The sequence below is a fragment of the Ammospiza nelsoni genome, chromosome 17 (genome assembly GCF_027579445.1).
Source record: "Ammospiza nelsoni isolate bAmmNel1 chromosome 17, bAmmNel1.pri, whole genome shotgun sequence".
Taxonomy (NCBI): Eukaryota; Metazoa; Chordata; class Aves; order Passeriformes; family Passerellidae; genus Ammospiza; species Ammospiza nelsoni.
Window position 1 is genome coordinate 8,045,709 of NC_080649.1, and position 27,172 is coordinate 8,072,880.

Sequence of the window (27,172 nt, forward strand, 5' to 3'; positions counted from 1 at the left end):
TTAGTGGGCTAAATGTTTGTCTATGATGCTGCTGAGATTTTTTTCACAAGTCTTGCTCCTGATTGCTGTATTTGATTGAGCTGAACAGGCATTTGCTTCTGTTATTTACATTTTTATTGGTTATAAGAAACTGTTTAGATCTATACATGACAAATTACAAAAAACTGCTGTCAAATAAGTAACCATGAGGAAGATGTTGGTATCAGCTTTATAGGCACACCAGCTTCATGTCTCCTTTTCATTTTTCTGTTCTGTTGCTGGCAGTCCAGATCTACTTCCAAACTCTTCAAAATGTGTTCTTTCTGTTTTCTGCTCCTGCTAAACTTTACTTATTTTCACCTCAATCAAATAGTTTCAAATAAACTCAGAAAAGCTGTTGTACAGGCCCCTGTCTCCAATATTGGGTAGGAGAAAAATGCATTTATAATTTTGTGATTCGGAAATGTTTCCACATTAATAAAACATAAAAAACCTATGAAGGGCAGTCTGAGTGAAATATCTGCTGAAAACTAATGTGCTTTATACACTCTGGCTGGTTAAATAGATTTGTGAGGCTTTTGGTTCCATTGTATTGATTTAAGAAATATTTTCCTCTTAAACTGCATAAGTGCATTTGGATTTTCATCACTTTTTTTTCCTCTCTTTGAAGTTGTAACATTTCAGAACTGTTTCAGAAATGTGCATGGCAGCAGTTTCACTGCATTGCAGTGGGGATCTTTCACCCACACATTGTTGTCCTCCCTGTGAGCTCTTAGATAAGATGTACTCACTGAGCTCCCTGCTTACTTGGCAGTCAAGATAACCAGTCCTTTTGGTGTGTTTCATCTCCTCTTGGAGACAGAGCACATTGGTTCTTTCTATAGCTGCCTTTAGCCCTCTGCTGCATTCTTCCTGGGGGGAATTGCTCTGTGCCACTTAAGGTACTGTTTTTCTTCCTTGCATTGATTTCTGTGGCAAAATTATCACTCCCTGGCAAGTTTCTCTATTTTTTTTTCTAGTCCAATCAGTTTAAGAAATCATAAATTCAGTAAATAATTTAATTTGCTCATAGTTATGTAATGGAAAAGAAAAGCCTACATTGATGAAACCCAATTCACAAATTATGAACTCTGTGTCCCCCAGCCTCTGCTGAGGATAACTGCCAGGTATTGCTGCTGGTGCTGTGGAGATGGTTGTTGCTGTGTTGCTGCAGATATCAGACCTTTTGCTTTGTACAGGATTTAATATATTCTTAATTTATTCAAAGTTGATCCAAGAGCAGACTTTTGACTCTTGGCTGACCACCATCATGTTATATTTAGATGATGTCTGCTGCATGGTAGTGTAGTACTAAAATGACAAAAGATGTTGCACGTGATATTTTTTTGAGGGGGAAAAGTTCTTACTTTTTCATACCTACTTCCCAACAGGAATTGAACTCCAACTTCAGGCAGATCATTTTCCCTGAAGCACTGAGGTGCTTAATGAAAGGAGAGTACACTTTAGAAAGTATGCTCCATGAGCTGGATAATCTCATAGAGCAAACAACTGATGGAGTCCCTTTGCAAACGTTGGTTGAATCTCTTCAAGCCTACCTAAGAAATGCTGCTATGGGTATAGAGGAGGAGACACACACTCATTACATTGATGTTGCAAGGTAAATCACTTATTTTTCAGTTCAGATATGAGAGAGTGAAGACTGAAGAACATTAGTTTGTATAAAATTATTTTTTGAGATACAGGCTTTTCTTGCCCAAGAATGCATCGATTGTACAGTATAAAGTGTGCACTTGTTTCCTTCTCTGTGTTTGTGTGTTTATCCACGTGCATACACAGAAATATGGAGCTGTGGCAATTTACACTTACATCTGCTTAAAACTGACTTTTGGTAGTCAACTTCTTCCAAATATGTAATTGTGATTTTATATTTGAAGTGAAAGGATACTAAAAATAGGAACTTGTTTATTAGTTTGTGGGAGGAACCTGTGAAAGGGAGAGCTTGTAACCATGGCACTGCTCATCAGGAGTGTTTGATGAGCAGCTTTTGCTTAATGAGTCAGTGACTTGATTAAAAAAGCAAAATGAGACAAAACACTGAGCAAACGAAGACTTGTGCATCTTGTAACGTGGGACAGTAAATTTTGGGTAGGTGCTTGGTACACAACAAACCAATTCAAAATCTGCAAGTGGTGTTCCCCTTGAGCCAGTTGTGGTGGGTCCATCAGTGGTACAGTGAATCTGTGGAATCAGTCAGTTTAAGAAAATTCTGTTTATTGTGGACTAAGCGAAACCATGTAAATTTTCTTTCTTTTTTTCCTGTTAAGAGTACTTCATGCTCAGTATGGTGAACTGATTCAGCCCAGAAATGGTTCAGTTGATGAAACTCCCAAAATGTCAGCTGGTCAGATGCTTTTGGTAGCTTTTGATGGAATGTTTGCTCAAGTGGAAACTGCCTTTGGTTTATTGATTGAAAAGGTATGGATTTGTTCTTTTTGGAGCACTGTTTGAGTCAGCATTAGGAAACCTCCAAAAAAGCCAAACTAATTAATTTCCTTTACATTGCTCAGCTAAACAAGATGGAGATACCTCTTGCTTGGCGTAAGATTGACATAATCAGGGAAGCCCGCAGCACCCAGGTTAACTTCTTTGATGATGACAACAATCGGCAGGTGCTGGAGGAGATATTCTTTCTGAAGAGACTGCAAACAATTAAAGAATTTTTCAGGCTCTGTGGTACCTTTTCTAAGACACTGTCAGGTAAATAAATGTCATTATCAAATATTCAGTGTGCCTTTATCCACTTGTCATCCTGTTCAGGAGAACATAAAGTAGTAACTTACCCTAAATATGGGGTAAGGAAGCAGCAACTAAAAATGAATTCCTGTGCTTTTGCTGTGTTTGTAATTTGGGTATTATTCTTCTAGATGCATCAAATGTGTCATTTATAACAAAAGTACTATTTCTTTCCCTTTAAAAGGAATCAGTTCAATTGAAGATCAGAATGCTGTAAATGGACCTGTTCAAATTGTCAATGTGAAAGCCCTTTACAGGAACTCTTGTTTTAGTGAAGATCAAATGGCCAAGCCAATTAAGGCTTTTACAGCAGACTTTGTGAGGCAGCTTTTAATTGGCCTTCCAAATCAAGCTTTGGGACTGACCTTGTGCAGTTTCATCAGCGCTCTGGGTGTCGATATCATTGCTCAGGTAGAGGCTAAAGACTTTGGAGCAGAAAGCAAAGTTTCTGTGGATGACCTGTGCAAGAAAGCCGTGGAGCACAACATCCAGATTGGCAAGTTCTCCCAGCTGGTGATGAACAGGGCCACAGTCCTGGCCAGCTCCTACGACACGGCCTGGAAGAAGCACGACCTGGTGCGCAGGCTGGAAACCAGCATCTCCTCGTGCAAGACCAGCCTGCAGAGAGTGCAGCTGCACATTGCCATGTTCCAGGTGAGAGCCCAGCACAGCTGGGGCTGGGCAAAATCAGCCTGAGTTACAGTGTCAGAGCACAACAAACATGCTATTTTCTTGAATAAGTTCTAAGGTATTTTAGTGGGCTTTATAAGGTATTCTGGTTATAATATATGAGGAACAGTGTTACTGCTGGCTTTTCTGGAAGACCGTCTGCTTTACAGAAGCAAATTCTGCAACGTATAAATTTTTTTTGAATCAATACATGTAAATTTTTTCAATAGCTATTAAGTTGTTTTTTAGAAAATAGGTCATTCTCTGGCTTTTTTACCAGCAATGCTGTCCTGTTCTCCCCCTTTTTCTCAGATTATGATTTTAAGGGAGGAGATGGCTTAGAACAGAGGGTATGAGGTGCTGAATGTCATTTTGTACCTTTCCTTCAAAGTTTTAATGCATTGACTGTCCCCTTGCTCCACTCTTTATTTCATTAAAAATACAAATAGCAGCAGTATCAGTCCTGAAAAATGCTCCTCTGAGGCTTTAGATAAATGCTATTGTGTACCTTTACACAGGTATCCAGTTGTGTTGTACTATCAGAGATCTTAATTTTATAAGGGACAAGGCTTTCTCCTGGTCAGTTGTTAAACCATTTCATAGACCAATAAGCAAAATTGTCTTGGTTTTAAGGTATCACAAGTGAATTGTTTCTGAATATTGATGGCTTTTCCTTTAGATTAAAAAGATGTGTGTAAATCACATCTGATTAATGGTATAAACATCTAAGCCAGCAAAACATAATTTACAACTACTTGTATAATTTAATACTCTTGAATGATTTAGGACTTTGAGATGTTCTGGTACTGTCTGATGTGCAGCCCTTTTAAGTGCCCTTATTGATAAAGGGTACCAGAGCACTGGAATTGCTGTTTATGATGTAAAGTATTTTGTGCTGAGCAATATTGATAATCAAGTGTTGCTGTTGCTTTCTTAAAGTGGCAGCATGAAGATCTGCTCATCAGTCGTCCCCAGGCTATTTCTGTCACTCCACCTCGTTCTGCAATTTTAGCCAACATGAAAAAGAAACTTCACACGCTCAGTCAGATTGAAGCTTCCATTGCCACGGTCCAGGTATGGCTGTTTGGGGAGGGTTGTCCAGCAGCACATTGAAATGTGGCAAACACAAACTGCAAAATCATCTGCCACATTCGAATTATGGCTTGCTGTCTTACACAAATATGGGGGTGTTGTCGTTGATCTCTTTCAGTTTGTGTGATGGATACTGTTACATTGTTTGATTTTGCTGTCTCATCCAAAATGTTCTTTGGAATAGCAGTAAATGTCTTTCACAGATTTGTATTTTTCTGCAAAGTACCTTTCTTTCTGAAGGCTACTAATGCTCCTTTTCTTTAAGTTTGTGTGCCTTAGATCATCCTTACTGTCATTTTTCATAGCTAAATGTCAGAAGTTCCCTTTGTAGAAATGGGCAGATTTATTCTTCTGTGTGTTAAGGTTTGTATGCTGTGGCTTTGCTCAGTATTTTAGATTCCTTTGGTGCCAGTAATAGAGAATGTTTAATTGTTTGTTAAATACTGCTTAGCTTCCTGAATTTTAATGTCCTTTTTTAGTTGTGAAGGTACTGTTTATAATAATTTCTTGAATTATTTGCAAAATAATGGAGGGACTCTTTGATGTTATATAATTCTTAGTCTAGAAATCTGATTACTTTCGCTTTTTTTTTGGTGAGTTAAAGTCTACCAACATTTGTCAATTGTGAATGCCACAGTATTTTACATATACGGCATAAGAAAATGTCTGCATGTGTTATGTATGCATAATTTATTTAAAGCCAGGCTTAGAATGCTGTATATCACTGTGAATTATCTATATGGGCTTTTTTCTTCCCCAATGCAGGAGAAACTAGCAGCACTTGAAGCAAGTATTGAGCAGCGTTTAAAATGGGCAGGAGGTGCTAATCCTGCACTGGCCCCAGTCTTGCAAGATTTTGATGCCACTATTGCTGAAAGAAGAAACCTTGTACTGAAAGAAAGTCAAAGAGCAAGTCAGGTACTATGGATAAGTACAGTACTCTTGATTCCATGAGTGTATTCACTCTTCATTTCCTACTCGAGGTTTCTGTAGAAGATGTGTTTCTGCTCTGCATCTAAAGAGCAAGCATAGATAATCAAATACTTCTGGGAATCCCACTTGAAAGCAACAGGAATAATCTTTGTGAGAATTGCTGCAGGGTTGGATGACCCTGGGATGATACTGCTACTGTAACAGAGCAGTTTCTGTCTGTTTAAAATCCTCACTTCAAAGCACATGAAAAAAACAGTGTTTGTCTAATAGGCAGTTGAAGTGAAATAATTTTTCTCACTGTGGCTTTGCTTTCCAGGTCACTTTCCTTTGCAGTAATATCATCCATTTTGAGAGTTTGCGCACCAGAACAGCAGAAGCCCTGAACCTGGATGCTGCCCTGTTTGACCTCCTCAAGCGCTGCCAGCAGATGTGCTCCTTCGCATCCCAGTTCAACAGCTCTGTGTCCGAGCTGGAGCTGCGCCTGCTGCAGAGGGTGGTGAGCACAGGGCAGGGCCTGAAACCCCTCAGAGTCACTGCAGGGAGCTCTCAGCTCTGCCTTCATTCTCTGGGTTATGTACCTGCAGATGGAGTGTGGCTGCAGAATTCATGCTGTCAGTTAAACACTTGGCAGTGCTGTCTACACAGCAAGTGCATTTTATCTCTGGGTACAGATAAAGAAATGTTTCTGTTATTTTTAGGGCACTGGTCTTGAACATCCTATTGGCAGCTCTGAATGGCTTCACTCAGCTCACAAGCAGTTGACCCAGGAGATATCCACACAGAGAACAGTACAAACAGAAAGAGAACAGCAAATAGAAACAGTTTGTGAAACAATTCAGAATTTGGTGGATAGTATTAAAACTGTGCTCACGGGTCATAACAGACAGCTTGGCGATGTCAAACATCTACTGAAAGCTATGGCAAAGGTATGCCTGAAACATCCTTAAATTTATTCCTCAAACCTGTGTCAGTACAGTTTAAGAAAAATAACAGTTGTAGTTTGTGCTTTGTAAAGTATCTAGAAACAGTAAAATGTTTGTGTATATGGCGTTCAAGACATAAAGTTCATGTTCAAGAATTCATAAAACTTTCTAGCATTAGCTTTAGCAGGCTTTGGTTGAACTGAACCTTTTCTCTCTCTTGGCAGTTGAAACATTGTGTTTATAAATCCTTTTGGTTCTAAATCTGAAAAAAATGTTATCATTTAAAAATTTATTTATTTATACATAACTACTGAACGTTATAGTTATTTGTAATCAGATGACAAATTGAAGGATTGAAAGGGCTTAGAAATCTCCACTTTATTCTCTTAGCCAAAATATGGCAGTTGACGTTTTTGCACATCTTGGTTACAGGATGAAGAAGCGGCTCTGGCAGATGGTGAAGATGTTCCCTATGAGAACAGTGTTAGGCAGTTCCTGGGTGAATATAAATCATGGCAAGATAATATTCAGACAGTTCTGTTTACATTAGTTCAGGTTATGGGTCAAGTCCGCAGTCAGGAACATGTTGAAATGCTGCAGGAGATAACTCCCACCTTGAAAGAACTTAAAACACAGAGCCAAAGGTAAGAGTTAACTTGTCTCAGGTGACAAAAGGCATTTTGCAGACCTGCTTTCATGTAGCAGGAACATATCATGGAGCACATGCTTGATGATTTTCGTAGAACTCAGAAATCTTCTTGCAAAATTTGAATTAATTGAATTTTTGGGTTTTCAGTAAGTCAAGTAGTTGCATGAGTATTTACCAACTGTGTTATGTTTCCCAGTGTCTACAATAATCTGGTGGGGTTTGCATCACCCTTAGTCACGGATACAGCAAATGAATGCTCCAGCCCAACTTCAGCTGCTACATATCAGCCAACCTTTGCTGCAGGTAATACTTGCACAAGTATGAACATGAAACCACCAGGAATTGATATTAGAGAGGGAATCATAGCTCTTACTGAACATTGAAATACAGACAATTTGCTTAATATAAATAAATTCTTAGCAGTGGAGTAGAACTTGTTTATGAAACTAAAGAAATTAGAAAATTGAAAGATTGAAAACCGGTGCAGAATTTAAAATGCAAATTTAAAATGCATTTTTTCTGAAAAACGGATAGGTCTACTTGCTATGCATTTAATTGTGCTTTTTCTTGCTTCTATAAAATGCTATTATTTTGAAGACTTTAAGCACTTTTAAATTTTCTTTACAGCTGTACGTAGCAATACAGGGCAGAAAACTCAGCCAGAGGTGATGTCACAGAATGCAAGAAAGCTAATTCAGAAAAATCTTGCAACATCAGCGGATACTCCTCCAAACACAGTCCCAGGAACTGGCAAAAGTGTTGCTTGTAGTCCCAAAAAGACAGCCAGGGACCCTAAAACAGGAAAAGGTAAATACAAACCTTAAAAAAAACTACTAGGAAAAAACCAACAACCCTACCACTGACAGCAACAAAAAAATACCTCTGTGAGTTTCTGTGCAGGAGTGTCAAGTTGCATTAACTTTGTTTTGTACCTGTAGCTGTGCAGGAGAGGAATTCCTACGCAGTTAGCGTGTGGAAGCGGGTCAAAGCCAAGTTAGAGGGCCGAGATGTGGATCCCAACAGGAGAATGTCTGTGGCTGAACAGGTGAGTTAAAAATAAAGTTTCAGTAGTGGTCCTTGCTTTAAATACATGCTAATTAGCAGGTGTGTGTGCTGAATTGTGCCTTCAGGGCTGAAATCCTGGTGTGAATGGGGATTCCTTTGGGGATGGGAGCTATTGCAGTGCAAATCAACGTTGCTGCTACTGCCTTGTATTGCTGCATTTTTTTTTTTAACTGTCATATGCTTTTTTTTTTTTTTTTGTATGGGAGGTTTATGTGGAGCCATGAATCAGATAAAATTGTCTTTTGTCTGTCACTAAGCTAACATTTATTCCACAGCTGCTGGTAGCCAGGGAGAACACGAGATCTGTACAGCTGCCCAAGGGACAGAACTTGTCTGTGTTCACTAACACAACACACAGCTCTTGTCTCTGGGCAGCGGAGTCAGGGGACACACAGAGTCAGTTGTCCAGTATTTGAGAATGGTATGGCTACTTCCAAGATAGGGGCTGTGAATGGGATGATAATGTGATTTTTTTTGCAGTATAGCTTCCTGTTTCTTATGTGGACTGCACAAAGTTATGTCTACAGTTACTTCAGGTTTTTTTCAGTGAAATATTTACAGGTGGCATTCAACAGTAAATTCTAAGAATTCACTTAAACTCTTTTAAAATTCTAGCTTATTTTTAATTCCTTGTTTGACCTTTTTAATAGGTTGACTTTGTGATTAAGGAAGCAACTAATCTAGATAACTTGGCTCAGCTGTATGAAGGTTGGACTGCCTGGGTATGAGTAGGGAGACAGCAGCTCGGTCTGGTTCAGCGAGGTCAGACATCCACCAGAATCAACTCGGCCTCAGGCATCCGTAGCCGCACCACAGTCGGTGGTGATGCATACTGGGGCTTAATCTGAGGAAACCTAGGAAATCTCGGTGCACTGGGAAGTGAATCCTGCAGGATAGCTGCACTCAGGGATACGCTAAACACAATGGTCTGCAACCCCCACGGTCAAGGGTGAACGCTCACCGCTTGAGCAACACGGTTTGTCTTTCTGCTACGGAAGAACTGCAAACGTGTCTGGGGGTCAGCTGCAGAAAGAAATCAGGATGCTACAAACGGCAGAGTGATTTGGAACTCAATTCCACCTGACCCTGTGAACAATTCAGGAAACACCGAACCCTGTTCAAAGAAAAACAGAAAAATGGGGCCATGAAGAAGTCACAGCAAGGGCAGATTTGAGGCGTTCAGATCCTCGTTCCTCTTGTTCTGTGGCAGCAGTGCTGGTTGAGTTGACCAGTTAGTACGGGAAAAGGCTACAAAATGTAAACTTCAGAAATGGACTGAAAGCAAAGAGCTGTACATCAGATACACACTGCATTGGAAGAACTTCTGAGATAGAAGAAAAAGCCTTTGTTCTCTTCTCCCTTTCCTCTTTCCTTTCACTCCTCCCTCCCAGCCTCTCCTCGCATACACCCCTCTTGGCTTATTCTTGTAGGTTAGGCGTACTTCCAATATACTTTTTATTTCAATCCTTCTACTTCACAGTTTAGTCAAATTAACAACTTAAATTCTGTTTGGTAAACAATTTCTCCAAAAGCACTGAAAATATAGAACATCAACGATTACTTATGAGTTGGATGGTCAAATGCAAAATGTAATTTTGGTTATTTTAAAGTCATTTTTGTGATTCTATTATGTACAGTTTCTCAAAATTGTCACTGTGCATTTAAAAGTAATGATTCCTACAGGCATTTGATTTAATGTGCACTTCCCTCTGCTTGCAGTGTACACTTTTTTGTAATTCAAATTGTCCCTCCAATCTCATTCTACTGTGATTGCTGTAGTTTCTTTCGTACTACGTAGCTAATCCAATGTAATCTTTACCTTTTTAAAAACCAGGATAGAGTATCTAGTAGAGTTTTACATTGTTGATGACAGATAAACAATAAAGTGATGTTCTGGTGGAGGTAGAGTGATATGCTTTTTACTTCATTTTCCTAATCCTTTTAGTTCACACTTGTGAATTCCAGTGCTTCACTTCACAGGGGTATACATATAATCCAAGAAATGAAGGACTCTCAAATTTTTGTTCGACTAGATCTGTAAAGATTTCTGCAAAGTAGTTTTTCCTTTGCCATATTTCTTCTATTGATGGCTATTCAGTAATGCATCCATAAGGAATCTTCCACCAAGGTTTTTTTTAATCAGTTCTCAAAGTGTGATTATGGTCAGAAAAGTCTCTCTAAAAATGGCATCATCTTCCTTGGATCAAGGTCCTGCTTGTCTGCTGGTTGTCTGAAAGCCTTCTTGCTTTATTTTTTAAGCAGGACACGTTTAGGAAAAGGCAACTTCCTTTTAGAGAAACAAACCTAACAAAATTCAGCTACAACTGCAGCATTGTAAATGTGCTGATAGCTAAAGCAGAAATGCACTCTGGCATTCTGAACCCAGATAAATTCGCTGAAAATTGTGGGAAGATCCTTAATGCCATTTTAGTCACTTTTCAGAGTAAAACCACACTTTCAATACAGCATTTTTCAGTCAAAATCCAAGTATTAAAAGATTTGAGCCAAGCCCACTACTGGCATAAAATTAATTTAATTGAAAGGGTTTGCAGCAGTTCATCTGAGTAGGAAGCTTGGCTGGTGATTTTTGGACAATGCCAGCAAACTTCTCTTCCTTTCGGTATTTGCACTATGCTGACTGCTCTGCCTCCGCAGTAGGTCTTAGAATTCACTTTCTTCTCTGTTGCCAACTTTTTGTGGACATGCACTTTGAAGTGTAACAGTTTTCAACAGTCATATGGCCTTCCTTGCACTCTGATTGCCTGATTACCTCTAGGGAAGTCGCAGGCTTTGCATCTACCAGTCCCCGTGCAAACGCATTCCACTGCCGCCGCTTCCTGACCCTCTGCCACGCTCGCCGCGGGAGCGCTGCTGGAATGCTGCAGTGAAGAACGTTCATGTGCACAACAGGACGCTTGGCACTGTTGGTCCTTTCCATTTTTCTCCAGTTCAACATGACCTTATGAACAATCTGTTGGAGAAGTGTAGTGACAGGAGTGTGTTGTAGCTGCTGTTTTGTTTCTTGGAAGCTGGGGGGAAGGGAGGGGTAATGCACTCACCTGTGGCTCATGTATTATACCTCTGCCATCCAGAAATGAAACACTTGTGTGGAGATGGGTTCTTACTGCGTAATTTAATAAAGTTTTAAAAAATAAAAAAGGATACGTGTTTCTAATTTCCTTCTGTGCAACACTGTGTGGGTTGTGAAAATTAACAGGGAGGAATAAAAGTGCCTGATACAAACAAATAACAAACCAAACCCCAAATTAGAACAGGATTCTCTAGAGATTTAAATTTGCATAACTAATGCAAGGGAGACAGCTCAGATGTGCTGGAGCTAGTGGGACTTGCACTGTTCACATGTGTGCTGACACATTTTTCTTGGAAATGTTGACAGTATGGGAGGTTGGAACAGTCTTGATGAAACCTAAAATTCAGGTTCTGCTCACACACCCTGCATAGTAAATAAGACTGCATTAGTTACATTCTCTTAAAAAATGCTTCTTACAAAGACATAAGGGTCCTTCCTTTATTTTCAGTAGAACTGGTGTTTATTTTCTGTGCAGTGAGCCACACCTAGAATAATGCAATTCTAGAATCACCTCTCTAAATACAAACCAGCTGAAGCTATAGAAGTGAAACAATTCAACTAAGGGCAATTTTGTACCTGCAGCTTACCTGCAGTAAATATTAACCAAGGGACCATGCTATAAAGTGATTTCTCAAAGCCAAATTCCACATATGTTCAGCAGTTTTGTTACCCACTCACAATTCTATAGGCTCATGGTTGAGATGAAAATTTGAAAATGGAGTTGGTTGTTTGCCTCTCTTCCTTCTCCCCTTTTGGAAAGCCATGATGTGAGCATGGCTCTGCCAAATGGGTTGCTGGGGTGTGTTAAACTAGAATTATTAGTGGTGTCCTAGGTTATTTTGGTAGGACAATGGCACAGACAATACAACAAATGGAAAAGGCAACAGATCTATACAGTTAACAGAAATTAGTTTTGTACTTTTTAGGGACTTCATGGTCTGGTTTTGCTTTGCAACAATTGGTTTTGCCCTCAAGGATTATCCTATTTAAATAGAATAATGTTTTGTCTAATTTTTCAAATGTGTGTAAAAGACTCAAGTCCCTCAAGCTGAAGCTCTGTTTTTCTAAGTGCTGTAGTCTTTAAGGTTAATTTACTTCAATTATTCATCATTGTTCTGTGCCTGGTACATTAGCCATTCTGTTTTAGTGCACTCAAGTACTTCAAAGGTTTCTTTGCTTTCTTTTTTTCCTTTTTTCTTTTTTGTCAAGCTTTTCCTAAAATTAGCAGACACGCTTTATACGTTAAAGAATTTGACTAGGAAAAATAGTTCAGAGGACCTGCCATCTGTGTGTTTGTTAATGTGGTCCCAAATTATAAAATGCATTTTTTCTTTAGTGAAGTTGCGAGCATACTGTTAACATTTTAGCTGAAGGATTTCACAGAAATTACAGATATTAGCTACAAACTACTGCTGTGTACATAAATACATAGCTGATTAGAGCAATTCTGCCATTCATCAGGCTAATTTTTTATTAATAGCATAATAAATGTATATTAGGTATGCTGAAAGGGTGGAGGCTTGACATGTAAACTTTGTGTGCCTGTTCTAAGTGCACAGAGCAATTGCACTGCCCCTTTTAAAGGTGCTTTGAAGCCAGCTTGGGGATTTAATGTTCTGTGCATCTGCTAAGAGAGAATCTTGGTGCAGGAAGAATGGATCCCATTGCAGCATGGTCTGTGCCATGCATCCAGGCAAGCAAAACAGCTGGGTGTAGCTCAGGTAGGAGGTGCTGAGCTGCTGCTGATCCTGCACCATGGCTCAGATTTAACAATGGAATTTATGAATACTTCTACATTATGCACACATTTTTTAATGTGACCTGGTGCCTCTCCAGGCCTGGCTGCTCAGCGAGGGAGGGGTGGGCAGGTGGCAGGTGCCCTGTGCTGTGTGCCATGGCCTCTCTGGCATTGCTGGGCCTGAGGGCACTCAGACCTGTCCCTCTGCCCCTCTGAGGCACGGAGCAACACCTAATAGGAGGGAAAGGCACCTCCACGGGCCCCCTGGATGGAGGAATGCTGCAGTGCCACCTGGCTGGGGTGAAAGACTGGCTGGAGATGATGGCAGTGCCTGCTTTTCCACTGGTAAGTACTTGGGTCTTTTGTGGTGAGAATCACATAAATGGATGAAACCAGGAGCTGGCTGATGGTATCTCATAGCCAGAGCAGTGTTGCTGCAGGGCACTGCAAATATCTGTAGAAATTGTAATGCATGATAGAATCACACAACGGTGAGGGGTTGGAATGGACCTTAAACACCATCTGGTCCCAACACCCTTGCCATGGGCAGGGACATCTCCCAGCACTGAATCTCCCTGGGCAAACCTGTTCTCACCACCCTCAGTAAAGAATCCCCCCTAAGGTCTAACCCAAATTTCTCCTCTTTCAGTTTGTACCCTTTACTCCTTGTTCTGTCACTACAGTTCCTGATGAACCATCCCTCTCCTTGTAGGCCCCTTCAGACACTGGAAGGTTGCTATGAGGTCATGCCTCTGTATGGCTCCATGCTCTTTTAAAAGACTAATAAAATTATTGCTGCCATCATCACTTACTTATGAAATCACCTTTTGTGTGAGTTTGCTGTGGTAAAATTACAGATTTTGAGAGTGAACTCCACAATTTATAAGTGTAAAATGTTACATGAAAATACTGTTAGCTTTTAGTGGCATGTGAACAAATTTGAAAGTTATTCAGTATAGCATCTGTTCTTTACATATGTTCTAGAATGAGTGAGAAGCACCCTGTGAAAGACCAAACCATTCAGGACAGACATGAGTTCGCTTTTACGCTATCTTCCTTAGTCCTCTTTTTTGGCTCCCTCAAGCTGGTGCCAGAGCAGTTTTGGTGCCCGAGATGTTTTCTTTGCTCTCATTATAGCCTTGCATTGCATCCTGGGCACGGTGATTACGCTCATTAACTCACGTGCCTGAAGCATTTAGAGAGCTGAGTCAGAAACAATATTTATATCCCAGTGCCTTTCTCCTGTATTTATTTCCATGCTGCCACAAGTTCTGAAGGAAATAAAACACCTTGCTGGGCTTTGATGTTACTAAGAGAATTGGCCCAGTGCTGGGCACTGTTGAGGCCGCACCTCAGGTGGTGTGACCAGGTCAGGGTCCCTCGGTTCAGAGCGGACACTGAGGGGCTGGAGCGAGCTCAGAGCTGGGGAAGGGGCTGGGGAAAGGGCTGGAGCAGCAGCTGAGGGTGTTGTTCACTGGGGACACAGTTCAGAGCAGGGCACGGAGCTGGGGAAGGGGCTGGAGCAGCTGAGGGAGCCGAGGGTGTTCACTGGGACACAGGGGGCTCAGAGCAGGACACGGGGCTGGGGAAGGGGCTGGAGCAGCTGAGGGAGCTTAGGGTGTTCGTGGGGACACAGGGAGGCTCAGGGTGACCTCAGGAAGGTGGTCAAAATGGGACTGGAGCCAGCTGGGCGTAGGGCTCTGCTCCCAGGAAACAAGGGACGCGACAAGGGGACAGAGTCTTAAGCTGAGCCTGGGGAGGTTTAGGTCGGACATTAGGAAAAATTTCTTCACAGAGTGATTAGGTATTGGAACGGGCGGCACAGGGAGGTGGTAGAGTCACCGTCCCTGGAGGTGTTTTAAGGAAAGATCCGATGTGTGTCACTCAGTGCCGTGGCGCAGTTGACAAAGTTCACCCGCAGAGCTGGAATCAGAACTCTTTTTCCAGCGTGACTTTTCGGTGGGGGTGCCGCCGCTCCCCGGAGCCCAGCAGCTCTCCCCGCGCGGGCCCGGCGCCGCCTCAGCCGCACTGCGGCGCGCAGGGGGGCACGCGCACGCCCCGCGCGGTTCGAATCCCAGCAGCCAACCAGCGGCCGGCAGGGCTCAGGGACTGGCCAATCACAGCGCTCAGTAGGCCGGCGGAGGCTATAAAAGGCGGCTGCGCGGCGGGCGGAGGGAGGGCGTGGCCGGCGGTGCGGGAGCGGCGCAAGATGGCGGAGGGGGACAACAACAGCGTCTACCAGCTGGTGAGGGCGGGCGGGCTGGCGGCCGCTCGGGCCTGCTGGGGGCGGCGGCAGAGCCGGAGCCAGGCCCGCTGTGCCCTGCCCTGCCCGCAGTGCCCTGCCCTGCCCGCAGTGGGGGCTGGCGGGGGCGCTGTGTGTGCCGCGGTTCGACGCTGGGGGTTCGGTGTGGGGTGGGCTCGGGGCCCGCGGCGAGTGCGGGCCCGGGGCGCGGGAGCGGCGGCTGCGCTGCTGCTCGCGGGCCGGAGCCCCCAGCAGCGCTCGGCGTTGCGTGATCTGCGGCGGTTACAGCCTGTGTCCGTCTGTCAGTCCGCGTCCGTGTGTGTCTGTTTGTGTGCGTGCTGCCTCCCGCTGCGCCGCAGCGATCCCGGAGAGCGGCAGGCGTTGGGTGATTCAGCTTAACTAAACGTGCCAAGATATGCTGGAATAGTTAAATAAACACAAGGCTATATATATAGTGATGCCTCAGTTGGTAAGCGGCTGCCGTGGGAAATGGCAGTAAAAAGCTGTGCAGGGGCAGAGGCTGGAGGCGTTCGAGCGCTCGGTGCTGCACACCCAGCCTGGGCACAGGGAACAGCTCCAGGAGCTCGGAGCTTGGGGGGAGGCTCCGGAATTTGTAGAAAATCCACGAGCTGCGTTGTGCTTGTTATTCTAGTGCCGTCGGAGTTCTCATTGGAATTAAGTGTAGCGCATAGCTGGGAGTGAAACCTGTTCTGTTAGCTCTGCGCGGCCGACGTGCGAGTCTTCATGGCTTGTCGCCTCTCACTGCTCGGGCAGCAGTCGGTTCTGCTCACGGTTTACCTCAGTTTTGTAATCTCTGAGATGCCATCTCGCACTGAGGGGACACTGTTAAGCTCTGTTAAATGTGGAACACCTCAGGTGAACTGCTTAGCAAGCTGGTGGCAGCACAGGTGGGGCCTCATTGCTGGAGGAATGTAGGAATCACATAGGAACTGGAGTTGAAAGGTTGTCTTGGGCAGCTTGTGGGAGAACTTGCTGTCCAGATGTCATCAGTTGGGTTACTGTACTGTGGATTCTGAGTCTTTATCCATCTTCCTCATAATAAACTAGCATTGGACAGCAGCTAGAAAGCTTCAATTTAATGTGGTAGAGTTGTCTTGGAAAATACATTTATTTTTAAACAGTTCTCACATTACAGTTTTCCAGTCATTGACACTGAAAACTTGAGAGGCTTTAAAACTTGACATTCTGGGGGGGAATGGGTAAGGTAAATGGGGTATGGTAAATTAGGGGAAAACACCTTGGCAAAATCTGGGAGGAGGTATTGTTTGGCCTATACATGCTGCTAGGATCTTAACTATATAAAGGCATCACTGCTACAATGTCATAACTTAGTACAAAACTCACAATATTATTACTAATTTAATTACTCAAAAAAATTTGTGTCTGGGATCTTTAATTATTACACTGTTTTTTTTTTAGCAACTTCAGAGCGGGAATTAATTTGATAATCTGGTTAGTTAAAGGATTTTTCTTCTCTTTTTGTGTAGGCAGCTGAAACTGCAAGCTTGGAAGAGCAGTTGCAAGGATGGGGAGAAGTGATTCTGATGACAGATAAAGTTCTGCGCTGGGAGCGAGCCTGGTTTCCCCTGGCACTGATGAGTGTTGTTTCCTTCTCCTTCCTGTGAGTACCTGCAGGAGGGAGCTGCAGCATCATTGCATCTTCATGGCTCTGACCAAGCCTATTAAGAAAATTAGTGAGACACCTGGAGAAGTGTAATAGGAATGGTTTTACTCTAGGTTCTTTTTCTTAAAACGTGTGAACTTTGTTGGAAATTAAAAACAAAAGTAGTGAAAGCAGGAAGTCACATGATTCATATCCTGCTCAGAATGGTTTCTGCAAAAGCTGTTTGCCAGCAGTAGTTGCTGGGGTTTTTCCTGTGCTCAGCTGAATGTTCTTCAGTGCTGCATTCATGTTCTGCCCTCGTTCTTTGTCCCCTGCTTCTTGGTCAGATCTCATGATCTCCCTTGGTTCCCCCCACAGCACCAGCAGTATCCTTACAGAAAGCTTGTTTCCACAGAGCACAATATCCTACTCTCCCTCTTTGCTGTGGGTTCAGGATAAGTTCAGGGGTTTTTTCCACAGCTAGGGTTTTTTAATAGTCTCTGTCATGTCTTGTGAGAAAGGAGAAAAGGGAAGACTGCAGGTAACTTCAATCAGCAGGGTGGAAAGATGTTGCCTGTCTGATTGGAGGTGCTGGAGGCACTTGGATGTGCTTTTATGTAACATGGTAGTAAAGATGACCTGACAGCCTTGCTCAGACAGCTGTTTGTGCCAGCTCTGCAGTTTGCCAGCTCTGTCTGTTCCTGCAGTAAGGAGAGAAATTACAAAAATAAATGTTCAGCCAGGTGAGGCAGGGATAATTGGTCTTTTGGCTAATATAATTTTTTTTCCTTTTAGGGGAGATGATGATGGAAATCAAATGGAAACTGAGAAGTAACTTTTAAAAGAAGTAATTGTGTGAAGTTGAGGATATTCTGTTATAAATTCTGTGATTATAGCAGGGAAGATCTTGTGCTGAGAAATACTTTATGGAAATGCAGACCTACTTGAGGTTCTGAACTCACCACAATGACCTTGAGCACCCAGCACAGTGTCAGTGTGCAGATGTACAGAGCACATGGCCCTGCAGTGGCACTCTGCAGATGTACAGAACAGCCCCACCATGGACTGGGTCATTTCTTTGCTTTTACTGTTTCAGTTTTCAGCAAGTTCTGTGAAGTGCAGTTGGATAGCAGAGGGCCCAGCTGGTGTTATCAGACACTTGGGAGATCAGCTGCTTCTTATCCAGTTGCCCTTCTGCTGTGTTTGAGTGATGGCAGACTGAATATGGAGAATGCAGCACTGCTTTAAGTGGAGATTGATGGCCAGAACAGGTTTGGCTGGCTCTCCCAGGAGAGACAGAGCAAATGACAGCCTCTAGTGGATCCTAATTCTGTGACTTGAGCAACAAAATAAGAGCTTTTACTCTGCCTGGTTATTTCATTTGTTGACTCATCACCATCATCCCTCAGTCAGTGTTAAGTTCACTGTTGGTCAGTTTCTGAGAGAATAATAACAATGAAATTTTACTTCTACTGAACTTTGTACCTTATTTGCTTGTAGCATATTCTTATCTGGTCTATTAAGAGAAAATGGCGTTATTTGTAATTTTGTTTGAGGTTAGGCAAGAGAGAGCTATGGTGTAGGAAGCTCTGAGCCAGTCTGAAGAAGTGACCAAGCATGTCTAGTATTGAGCAGTTGGAGCACTCAGAAATAATTTCTCTTCTTTCTGCAGGATGATCTACTATTTGGACCCTTCAGTTCTCTCAGGTGTCTCCTGTTTGGTCATGTTCCTCTGTTTGGCTGATTACCTGGTTCCTGCTCTTGCTCCTCGGATCTTTGGCTCTAATAAGTGGTGAGGAAAGCTTCAATTGAAAGTTTACTGAGTGTAATTATGATCTTTATCAAAATGGATATCTGATTTGTGGATATCAAATAGTTACTTTGTAGAGTCATTGTAGAGAGAAATCAGCAATCTCTATAATACATGAAGTGAAGACAGTAGCAACATGTTCTTCATTCTTTTTCTGGAAGAGAACTACTACTACTTACTTGTTCTTTTTCTTCTGGAAAAATCAGATTGTTTTTTTTAAGAAGTAGGCACATTCTTTACTCTCCATTAAGCATGCTAGTTAGTTCTGCTAGACTAGTTTTTAGTAATAGATAATATATACTGAAAAGTGAAATTATGTGGAAGAGTACTGATTTCATGTTTGGAAAAAAGCAGTAGTAAATGTGATAAAAAAGAGAATAATGCAGAGAGAGTATGAATGTGATTGTGAGCGAAACAGATTTGAAAAAGGCAAGCCTTGTATAAAAGAAATAACTTGAAGAAGAACCTAATTTGAACAACATTTTGAGTTAAAGGTGAAGTTTAGTGTATCTGCTTTAGGATAAATGTTCTTATGTAGATAAGCATTATTTGTGTGTCTCTCACACTGGTATCAGATTAAGGTCAGGGAGTCAATTTAATTAACATTCAGCATGCAGGAAAATTACGTGGGCACTTCCTTGCAGTGCTCACTAAGGTTCAAGCTAAGCAAAGCAAGTGCCAGGATAAGCACTGGGTACTTCTTTACTGCTGGAAAAATGCCATGGAGGATTTTTTAAAATTTAAAATTGAATCTTGAATTCTTATTCTGGCTTTTTCCCCCTCCCTTTAATAAAAGGACCACGGAGCAGCAGCAAAGGTTTCACGAGATTTGTGGCAATTTGGTGAAGTGTCGCCGCCGGATTGTTGGCTGGTGGAAGCGTCTCTTCACTCTGAAGGAAGAAAAGCCTAAAATGGTACTGAGTTCTAGGGGTTAATCCTTGTTTTCTTAAAATTTTGTGTGATTTAGCTTTGTCTGAAGTATTTTAGCAAGGCCTGAATGAACTGGTGTTCCAAACCAGCAGCTGGTGCTTCTGGCTGTGACTTGGTCACACATTTATTCAGACCTGGAGTGGTAAGATACAAAACTTAAAAACTTGCACTTCTATGTATTTTATGAGCAAACCCTTGATAATTAGATAAAGGAAGACTGGATTTCTCTGGATAGGTAAATTTTTGGAAAAAAGCTGTTTCCAGTGTGCACAAACTCCAAAAACCTGGATCTTCAATAGTGTGTCAGCTGGTGCATGAGCTAATGAGCCCCTGTCCCAAACCAGCTGTGGGTGCAACACTGGGGATGGCACAGTCTGGCATTAAGGGATACCTGGGCAAAAAAGAACATGCACTGTTCAGCTGATGGTCTGAAAATAAGTGAGAATGGCCAATTACAGATCCTGTAATCTCAGTTTGAACATGGCTGTGCATAGGTATCATGGGTGGAAGAGCCAGAGAGCTTCATGTTAGTTTGAAATGTTGAAGTTCTGCCAAATACTGAAGGGAAGGCAGAATCCCCAGCAGCTCTGTGGTAACTCTTCCCTTTTCACTTCTAGTACTTCATGACCATGGTCTTCACTCTTGCTGTGGTTGCCTGGATTGGACAGCAGGTTCACAATCTTTTTCTGACCTATCTTATTGGTAAGTGTGGGCATGCAAAACACAAGGAACTCTCTTGTTAGCTGCCTGAAATGGATTGAGACTGGTAGAAGTAATTTTTGATTAAGTGTGGTGGGGTGTTTTTGTTTTTCTCTTTTCAAGCAATTAATGGGGCTTAAGGGAAGCAAAGAATTGCAGAGTGACAGAAGCTTGTTAAGAGAGTATTAATTGTTTATTTTTTTCCTCCTTCTCCTCTTTAGTAAGCTTCTTGTTGCTGTTTCCTGGACTAAACCAGCATGGGATCATCACAAAGTACATTGGAATGGCAAAAAGGGAGATCAACAAACTTCTCAAGCACAAGGAAAAGAAAAATGAATGAAGGCTTAAGTGCTGTTCACTCTAGTAGAAGGTTTTCTTGGGAACAGTTTTGAGAATTAATGTATAATTAAGACAATAGAAGTTGTATTGCTCACTGACTTTTTTTTTTTTTAATTGGCTCCCTGATGAAGTGAAAAAGTCATTCCAGCAGCTGCTGTGGGTTTGTCTCTTCCTGTGCTGTGTAGGGCTCTGCAGCCTGGAGCTGATCCTGTCTGAGACATCCTCTTTGATGTATGGAGCTTGTTAAGTGTCTTCATCAAACACCCTGGGCATAAGCACCCCAACAGCAGAGCTGTAATGCCTTGATAGTGTTTCTGTGACTGTGTTAGATTTGCTGATCATTAATTGTGGCTGCAGCAAGTGTGAGAGGCAGTTCTGAAGGCTGATGCTTCTTGGAGACTTGTTACTACTGATCCTTGTGGCAGGAGGACAATTAGCAGAGTGAGAATGGTCATGGCTGAGGGTGCACATCCAAAATGGGGCAGAAGGTTCCATTGTCTCACTGAACCTGTTTGGCTGCGTGTACCTGAGAATGTGTGGAGTAGGGGTCTGGAATATATAAATTTGTACTTCAGTTATTAGCTGTAGTGTAAACTCATTGCACTGAGACTGTAGAAAATGAGTGAGGGTGTGTGTAACTTTAAAAGCTGATTGTTCTGGGAACTGCTGTTGTCATGGAGCCTTTGTAGCACGTTTGGTTTTATGAATGTTTGTCTGTATACAAAATCACTCTGAATATGCTGAGTTTGACTCTGTAAATAAGCCTGAATTGTTTGTGCTTTTCTATGATCTCTCCCTCCTTTTTTAAAACTGAACTGTTTTTCTTTAAAAAGCTAAAACCTGTGTTAATGTTTTAAAAGTTTACTGTTTTAAATGAACTCTCTTCAGTGTCTATTGTAACTGTTGAATAGGTAAATACAGACTAAAGAGAAACTACTTGAAGACTTGCTCCTTGTCCCTGTCCAGAGAAGGGTGTCAGTGCACTTTTCAGTGTATCAGGAGGTCTGGGAAGGGTTGAGGGAGTGCTGAAGGGCACAGCCAGTCGGTGGGGAGACCCTGGCTGTGTGCAGCCGGGCGGTGACACGGCGCGGTGTCCCCAGCTGTGCGAGAGTGGAGAATGCGCTGACACTGGCTTGGCTGCTGCCCGGCTGCTGGCACAGTGCAAGTGCCCTGTGCTCCTTTGGAGTGCGAGCGCACTACAGACACAGCCCATGCATCGGCGGGGGCTGTGCTCACCGCAGCCCCGTGTCCCCGTTGTCGCGGTGTCCCCGTGTCCCTGCTCCGCTGTCCCGGCCCGTGGGCTCACCTGCGCGCTCTGCCCGGCGGAGCGCAGCTTTTTGTCCTTCGCGCCCCGCCGGACGCGAGCGAAGCGTCGCCGTTGCCATGGCAGCCGGGCGGCGGCGTCGCTCAGGAAGTGCGGCGCGCGGTCTCAGCCAATGGGGAGGGCCAGGCTTGAGGGGCGAAGTCTCGCGATATTTCCGCCCGCCGCTGGCCCTCCCATCAGCCCGCGCGGCCCGGGCTCTTCCTTTTCCGCCATCGCGCTCTCGGTGAGTGGGGCCGGAGCCGCGGGCGCGCAGCATCCGCCCCGTCCCGCCGCCATCCGCGCCCCGCGCCCGCCCCGCCCGCGCCGCCGCGGGCAGCGGGCACCGCGCCACCCTCCTGGCCCGGTTTGAGCCGCCGGTACCGGCCCTGGCGCCGTCCGGAGCCGCCGGAACGCGGGGTGGGGGGCGGCTCCTCCCGCCGGTGGCCCCGCGCTCTTCAGCGATGCGCGGCGGGAAGCGGGAGCGGCGGCCGGGCCCGGGCCGGAGCTGTGGGGAGCGGGGCCGGACCGGGCGCGGGGCAGCAGCGGAGCCGGTGCGCTGAGGGGCCGGGCGGAGCGCGGGCAGCGGGCGCGGTCGGGCCCCGGAGGAGGCGGCCCCGGCGCGCGGGGCTGGCGGCTCTCACCGCGGGCGGGAGTTGGCTGCGCGGGGCTGGTGTCCCGGTGGTGAAAGTCCCCGTGTGCCACAGGAGCTGCCCCGGTGTCCGGGCAGGGACAGCTCGGGCGGCGGCCCGGCTCTGTCGGAGCGGTGGCCGTGCCAAGTCATCCCCGCCGGGCTGGGGCTGCTCCGAGGCTCCTCCTGCGAGCCTCTGAGAGCTGCTGCCGGGCTTCCTTTGCGAAGCGCTGTGTTTGTGCATCCTGCAGGGTTTTTGCACATCAGTGAGCCGAGCAGCATCTGCTGATTTAATACCACGTAGGATGTAGTTATTGCACAGGATCGGTACTGTGCAGTTGGGTGTTAATTGGGTTTTAAGGGCAAACTGATTTACCTGCGGAGCTGTCACACTGCTGACAGCTGTCTGGATGGTGCTTTTGAAATCCTGTGTGTGCTTTGATAGAGCCAAATTTAACCGTGTCAGGTTTCCTGACGTGTTATGGTAGTGGTGACTCTTATTGATCACAGTTGAGCGTGTGATCGCTTCTTTAGCTTGAGACTGCTTTTCGAGGTTTAATACAACTTTCTGTCAGTGTTGGATGTTTTCGGTGTAAAACCAGCCCTGACAGGGGCGCTGCTCGGCGTTTCCGTGCCGAGGAGCCGGTGCAGTAGCTGCTGCCGTCCCTGCAGGCACCATGGTGCGGATGAACGTGCTGGCCGATGCTCTCAAAAGCATCAACAACGCAGAGAAGCGCGGCAAGCGCCAGGTGCTCATCCGGCCGTGCTCCAAGGTGATCGTCCGCTTCCTCACCGTCATGATGAAGCACGGTGAGTGCCGGCCCTGCTTCCCCGGGTGTCCGTGGGTGCTGCTGGGGTAAAAGATGGAAATCGAGGTGCTTGAAGTAGCTTCGTGTAACACAGTTAAATAGATGTGTTATTGTAGCTAAGTGTTGTGTGTGTCTCTGTCTGCTGGTCTCCTGCAGGTTACATTGGTGAATTCGAGATAATTGATGATCACAGAGCTGGGAAGATTGTTGTCAACCTCACAGGCAGACTCAACAAGGTAGGATTTGTCTTCCTGAATTCAGTTCTCTAAAGAAGTGTTTAAATAAGACTTTTTTTAAATTTTATGTTTGTCTGCTCTATTTCTAAAAGAACTTGTTGTAAAGGAGGTGGTATTAGTTGAATCCATGTAAAGAAGAGCAGCATGGATGTAATCAGTTAAAAGGGTGGTTAATTTGGGATGTTATCAGTTAAAAGGGTGGTTAATTTGTCTGGATTCAAAGTGGTGTGGGTCACTAATTACATTTCTTTTAAACTCTGACTGTGTAAGATACGCTCTCAGGGAAGTCTGCTTGCAAGTGCTGTGTACTTCTCTCTGTTCAAAGGCTTTCTGGCCATGTGGTGCTTTCTCAGTTTATTTGATATTTAAGCTGTCTGGAAGACTTGTCTTAGAGATAGGGGCTGAGTTGGTTTCCAGTTGATGTTTGATAGCTGCAGTTGTGAAGACAAACCTTTCTCCTGCTGCCAGCTGGGCTTTGCTTGCAGTGAGGAGAAGTTGAATGTTACATTAATTGGTGCCTGTGAGGTTCCTGGGGCATATGAGGCATTTGTGTGTGTTTTGGAAGTTCTTAAATGCTTATGTCTCAAACTACTGAGCTGTGTGGTTCTGTGTGACTTGCTGTGCATCCTTGTTTACAGCTGAGCTCTTCCAGTCAGAGTTGGCTTTTCAGTAAAGAAATAAAAAATATTTCTTGGTCAGAATATGTTGGGGCTGTCCTCATGATGAAGATGCCATGTGAAAATTGCAGAGTGTATAAGGCAGATAATGCTGACACCCCCAAATTACTGCAGTAGTTACAGTAATTACAGTAGACGCAGTGTTATGTGTCTGTAATAAAAGTGATGTGGGTCAGGTTTGAGGGTAGTGTTCCTTGAACTCTTCCAGGATGATACGGATCTTCCAGGCTCATGGATATAATGTTTCTCCCAATCATAGCAGTAAGGGAACAATTGTTTAGTTCAGAGAAGTGCATAGTGCAGGAAGGTGTGCTTCTGGTTTGGGGTTGGATAGTTGTTAAAATGATTGGAGCCAGTGAGGTAACTGGTCGTGGTGCTGGTGGTCTTGGTCAGTGATACAATTACCTTGAAAATTCCAGTAGCATGGTAATTCCTTCCTGGTTAAAATCCACTTTTTTTTTTTGCTAACTTTGTATAATGGTTAGGGGTGGAATATCCCTGAGCAATCCCAGGAATGTTGCTGATGTTACAGCCTGCTTTAGTGCTTGCCCCAGGTGTGGGCATTATGTGAGTGGTGTGGCTTCAGCAGCAGTTTAGGCTGTGCAGGTGAGGAGGAGGAGTGAGGCTGAGGCAGGAGCGGGTCTGGAATTGCTGGGTGTGAGGTCCTGGTGTAACAGAGTGTGTGTGACAGCACTTGGTGAGGCCCTGCAGGCAGGGAGCTGGGATCACACATCTGTAAATCCATGAAGTTCTTCAGTTTATAATGGAATCCTCTTTTACTTACAGTGTGGTGTAATCAGTCCCAGATTTGATGTGCAGCTGAAGGATTTGGAAAAGTGGCAGAACAACCTGCTGCCTTCCCGTCAGTTTGGGTGAGTATGAGGAAGGGTCAGATGTGTGTTGTTTGTAAAAATGTTACACTGACAAACTGCCTGGGTTACACTCACCTGGCAGCTTTTCCTCTGATAGCCTGGAGTTAAATTCCAGTGTCAAAATCCATCCTCCATATAAATGCCCTTTTAAACCAGTTTTACAGGGGCACTGCTAAGCAAGGATATGTTTGTTTGGCTTTGGTAAATCCTTGTTTGACCATTTCACAGTTTAATGGAAAGCAGGACTTGTCTCATGTTTATTTTGGTTTTGTGAATGGCTGTTTTTAAGTGGGGAAGGAGTTATGTAAGTTACCAGGTCAGTGAAAGTAAATTGTACTACTTGAATTCACACATCCTGTGTGAAAGTTAATCAGATATGAAGTGATGAGGAACTTGGAGTCTCTGTTAAACAAACCTCCACAACACAGGAAATCTTACTATTACACAATGTACCTTTCCTTCACAAAGTGTGAGGAATTGAGAGCTGTAATTCCCAGTGCACCAGGATGGCAGAGCTGGAGGAGTCTCCAGGGCCTCAGCCAGTCTGTCCCATCAAAGGAAGGATTGATTAAAACAGTTCTGTGCTGTTTCTGTTCTTAAGGCTCCAGCAGTAACTCCTGCTTCAGCTGGCCCTGTGTAGCTACTCTGTCATTGGGAGCTTTAAGAGCATTTACAGTGAAGGGACAGGAGGTTCTGGGGCTGTGGGTGAGTGTGTTGGTACTGCAGATGTTGGCTTTAGCAGTGGCAGCTGCTGCAGGTGCAGATCCTGCCCTGCACCAGGCAGAGATCCCAGCTGAGGAGCTCTGGCACTGTGGCACCTGTGCCTGCAGCAGCATCTGTGGGGATAGAAGTGAAGCTGGGCTAGAAACCTGTCCAGCAGCTGGACAGGGAGTGCCCAGTGGGAATGTGCAGGGAAAGAGGCAATAGTTGGAGAGCAGAAGTCTGTTACTGCCCTGTGTGTGCTGCAGGGCTGTGCTCCTGAGAGGAGCTGCTGTGCACTGTTGGTAGTCAGGCTCACTGTGCTGGGCCTGTTACAGGGACAGGCCCTGCTGCTTGTGACAGATGGAGGTGGTGCTCTCAGCTCTGCAGCAGCCTGGAGCAGGGAGATAACCTGAACATTTGCTCTCTCTTGGCAGGTATATTGTCCTGACAACCTCAGCTGGCATCATGGACCATGAGGAGGCGAGACGAAAACACACAGGAGGCAAAATCCTGGGATTCTTTTTCTAAAACTTGTAAAAAAAAGAGGATACTAATAAATTGTTCAAATGGACTCTGGTGTTTCCAGTGGGTATTTCAATGACTTCAAACACTGCCTGTGACAGTGCTTGTAACAGCTCTTCAGTAGTGCTGGAGGTCCAGCTTCACTTCAAATGATGTTTGGGTACCACACCATCCCTGGTCACAATTCAGTTTCTGTTAATGATATAATGTACTTGTGAAAGTTACCACTGGAGTGGCATTTGGGGGTCACTGTACAGGAGAGCCTCAGCAGGGGAGCTCTAATGCTAAACTAATGCTCATCCCAGTTGTCCTGCTTGGGCTCACCTCCCAGGTGTTCAGTACATGTGTCTGCAGTTAGTTACCTGTGTGTGATTCTAGAGTTTCACCGTTTGCCTCAATAATAGAAGATTGATAATAATAGAAGATTGATAATAATAGAAATAGCCTTGCCAGAAGCTATTTCCTGTTTATGGTTAGAAAAGTTGTGGGATGTGGGATTCTGGAATAATTAAAATGGTTGGAGTTTAGATTTCAGATCACAAACTTGTTCCACATCATATGGTGAAAGGAGTAACTGAGGTTGGGAGGTGAATCATTCTTTTCCTTCAAATTTCTCCTTTGAAAGTGTTTTGAAACCCCAGAATTTCGGGTAGAGTAGTTGCTCTGCAGCTGCTTTGTATGTTGGCACACAGAAACAACTGTTTGGGATTTCTTTACATTTTCAGAGTGAGGAAATAAGGTGGTCTGAACCTATAGATAGGGAATATTTAGTATTGAATGAGTTGGTGTTTTCTTCAGGCACATGACAGCACAGTGTCCTTGATGCAGAGAAATCAGATGTATTGCA

General features: G+C 44.1%; 3 protein-coding genes across 4 annotated transcripts in view; all 3 read left to right on the forward strand.

The window, feature by feature from the left end:
- Window positions 1-11,262, forward strand: part of SMG1 (SMG1 nonsense mediated mRNA decay associated PI3K related kinase) — a 60,758-nt gene extending 49,496 nt beyond the window's left edge. Inside the window, exons 51-63 of the mRNA XM_059484143.1 lie at window positions 1,410-1,636; window positions 2,304-2,454; window positions 2,547-2,736; window positions 2,957-3,426; window positions 4,381-4,515; window positions 5,299-5,451; window positions 5,783-5,962; window positions 6,165-6,392; window positions 6,822-7,033; window positions 7,235-7,341; window positions 7,666-7,845; window positions 7,977-8,083; window positions 8,754-11,262. Of these exons, the coding sequence (XP_059340126.1) occupies window positions 1,410-1,636; window positions 2,304-2,454; window positions 2,547-2,736; window positions 2,957-3,426; window positions 4,381-4,515; window positions 5,299-5,451; window positions 5,783-5,962; window positions 6,165-6,392; window positions 6,822-7,033; window positions 7,235-7,341; window positions 7,666-7,845; window positions 7,977-8,083; window positions 8,754-8,831 (2,418 nt within the window). The 3' untranslated portion in view covers window positions 8,832-11,262. The remainder of the gene's footprint in view (window positions 1-1,409; window positions 1,637-2,303; window positions 2,455-2,546; window positions 2,737-2,956; window positions 3,427-4,380; window positions 4,516-5,298; window positions 5,452-5,782; window positions 5,963-6,164; window positions 6,393-6,821; window positions 7,034-7,234; window positions 7,342-7,665; window positions 7,846-7,976; window positions 8,084-8,753) is intronic.
- A 3,855-nt stretch (window positions 11,263-15,117) lies between these two features.
- On the forward strand, window positions 15,118-21,512 carry ARL6IP1 (ADP ribosylation factor like GTPase 6 interacting protein 1). 2 transcript variants are annotated; one of them, XM_059484405.1, is made up of 6 exons: window positions 15,118-15,177; window positions 16,683-16,816; window positions 18,471-18,590; window positions 19,405-19,522; window positions 20,156-20,240; window positions 20,459-21,512. In XM_059484405.1, the coding sequence occupies exons 1-6, from the start codon at window positions 15,142-15,144 to the stop codon at window positions 20,575-20,577; spliced, it is 612 nt and encodes a 203-aa protein (XP_059340388.1). In that variant the 5' UTR covers window positions 15,118-15,141; the 3' UTR covers window positions 20,578-21,512. The 2 variants fall into 2 exon arrangements, with proteins under 2 accessions (XP_059340388.1, XP_059340390.1); XM_059484407.1 differs by having other exon boundaries at window positions 18,471-18,587.
- A 561-nt stretch (window positions 21,513-22,073) lies between these two features.
- RPS15A (ribosomal protein S15a) lies at window positions 22,074-26,374 on the forward strand. The gene is made up of 5 exons (XM_059484419.1): window positions 22,074-22,123; window positions 23,180-23,317; window positions 23,473-23,552; window positions 25,016-25,101; window positions 26,238-26,374. The coding sequence occupies exons 2-5, from the start codon at window positions 23,185-23,187 to the stop codon at window positions 26,329-26,331; spliced, it is 393 nt and encodes a 130-aa protein (XP_059340402.1). The 5' UTR covers window positions 22,074-22,123; window positions 23,180-23,184; the 3' UTR covers window positions 26,332-26,374.
- The last annotated feature ends 798 nt before the right edge of the window (window positions 26,375-27,172 follow it).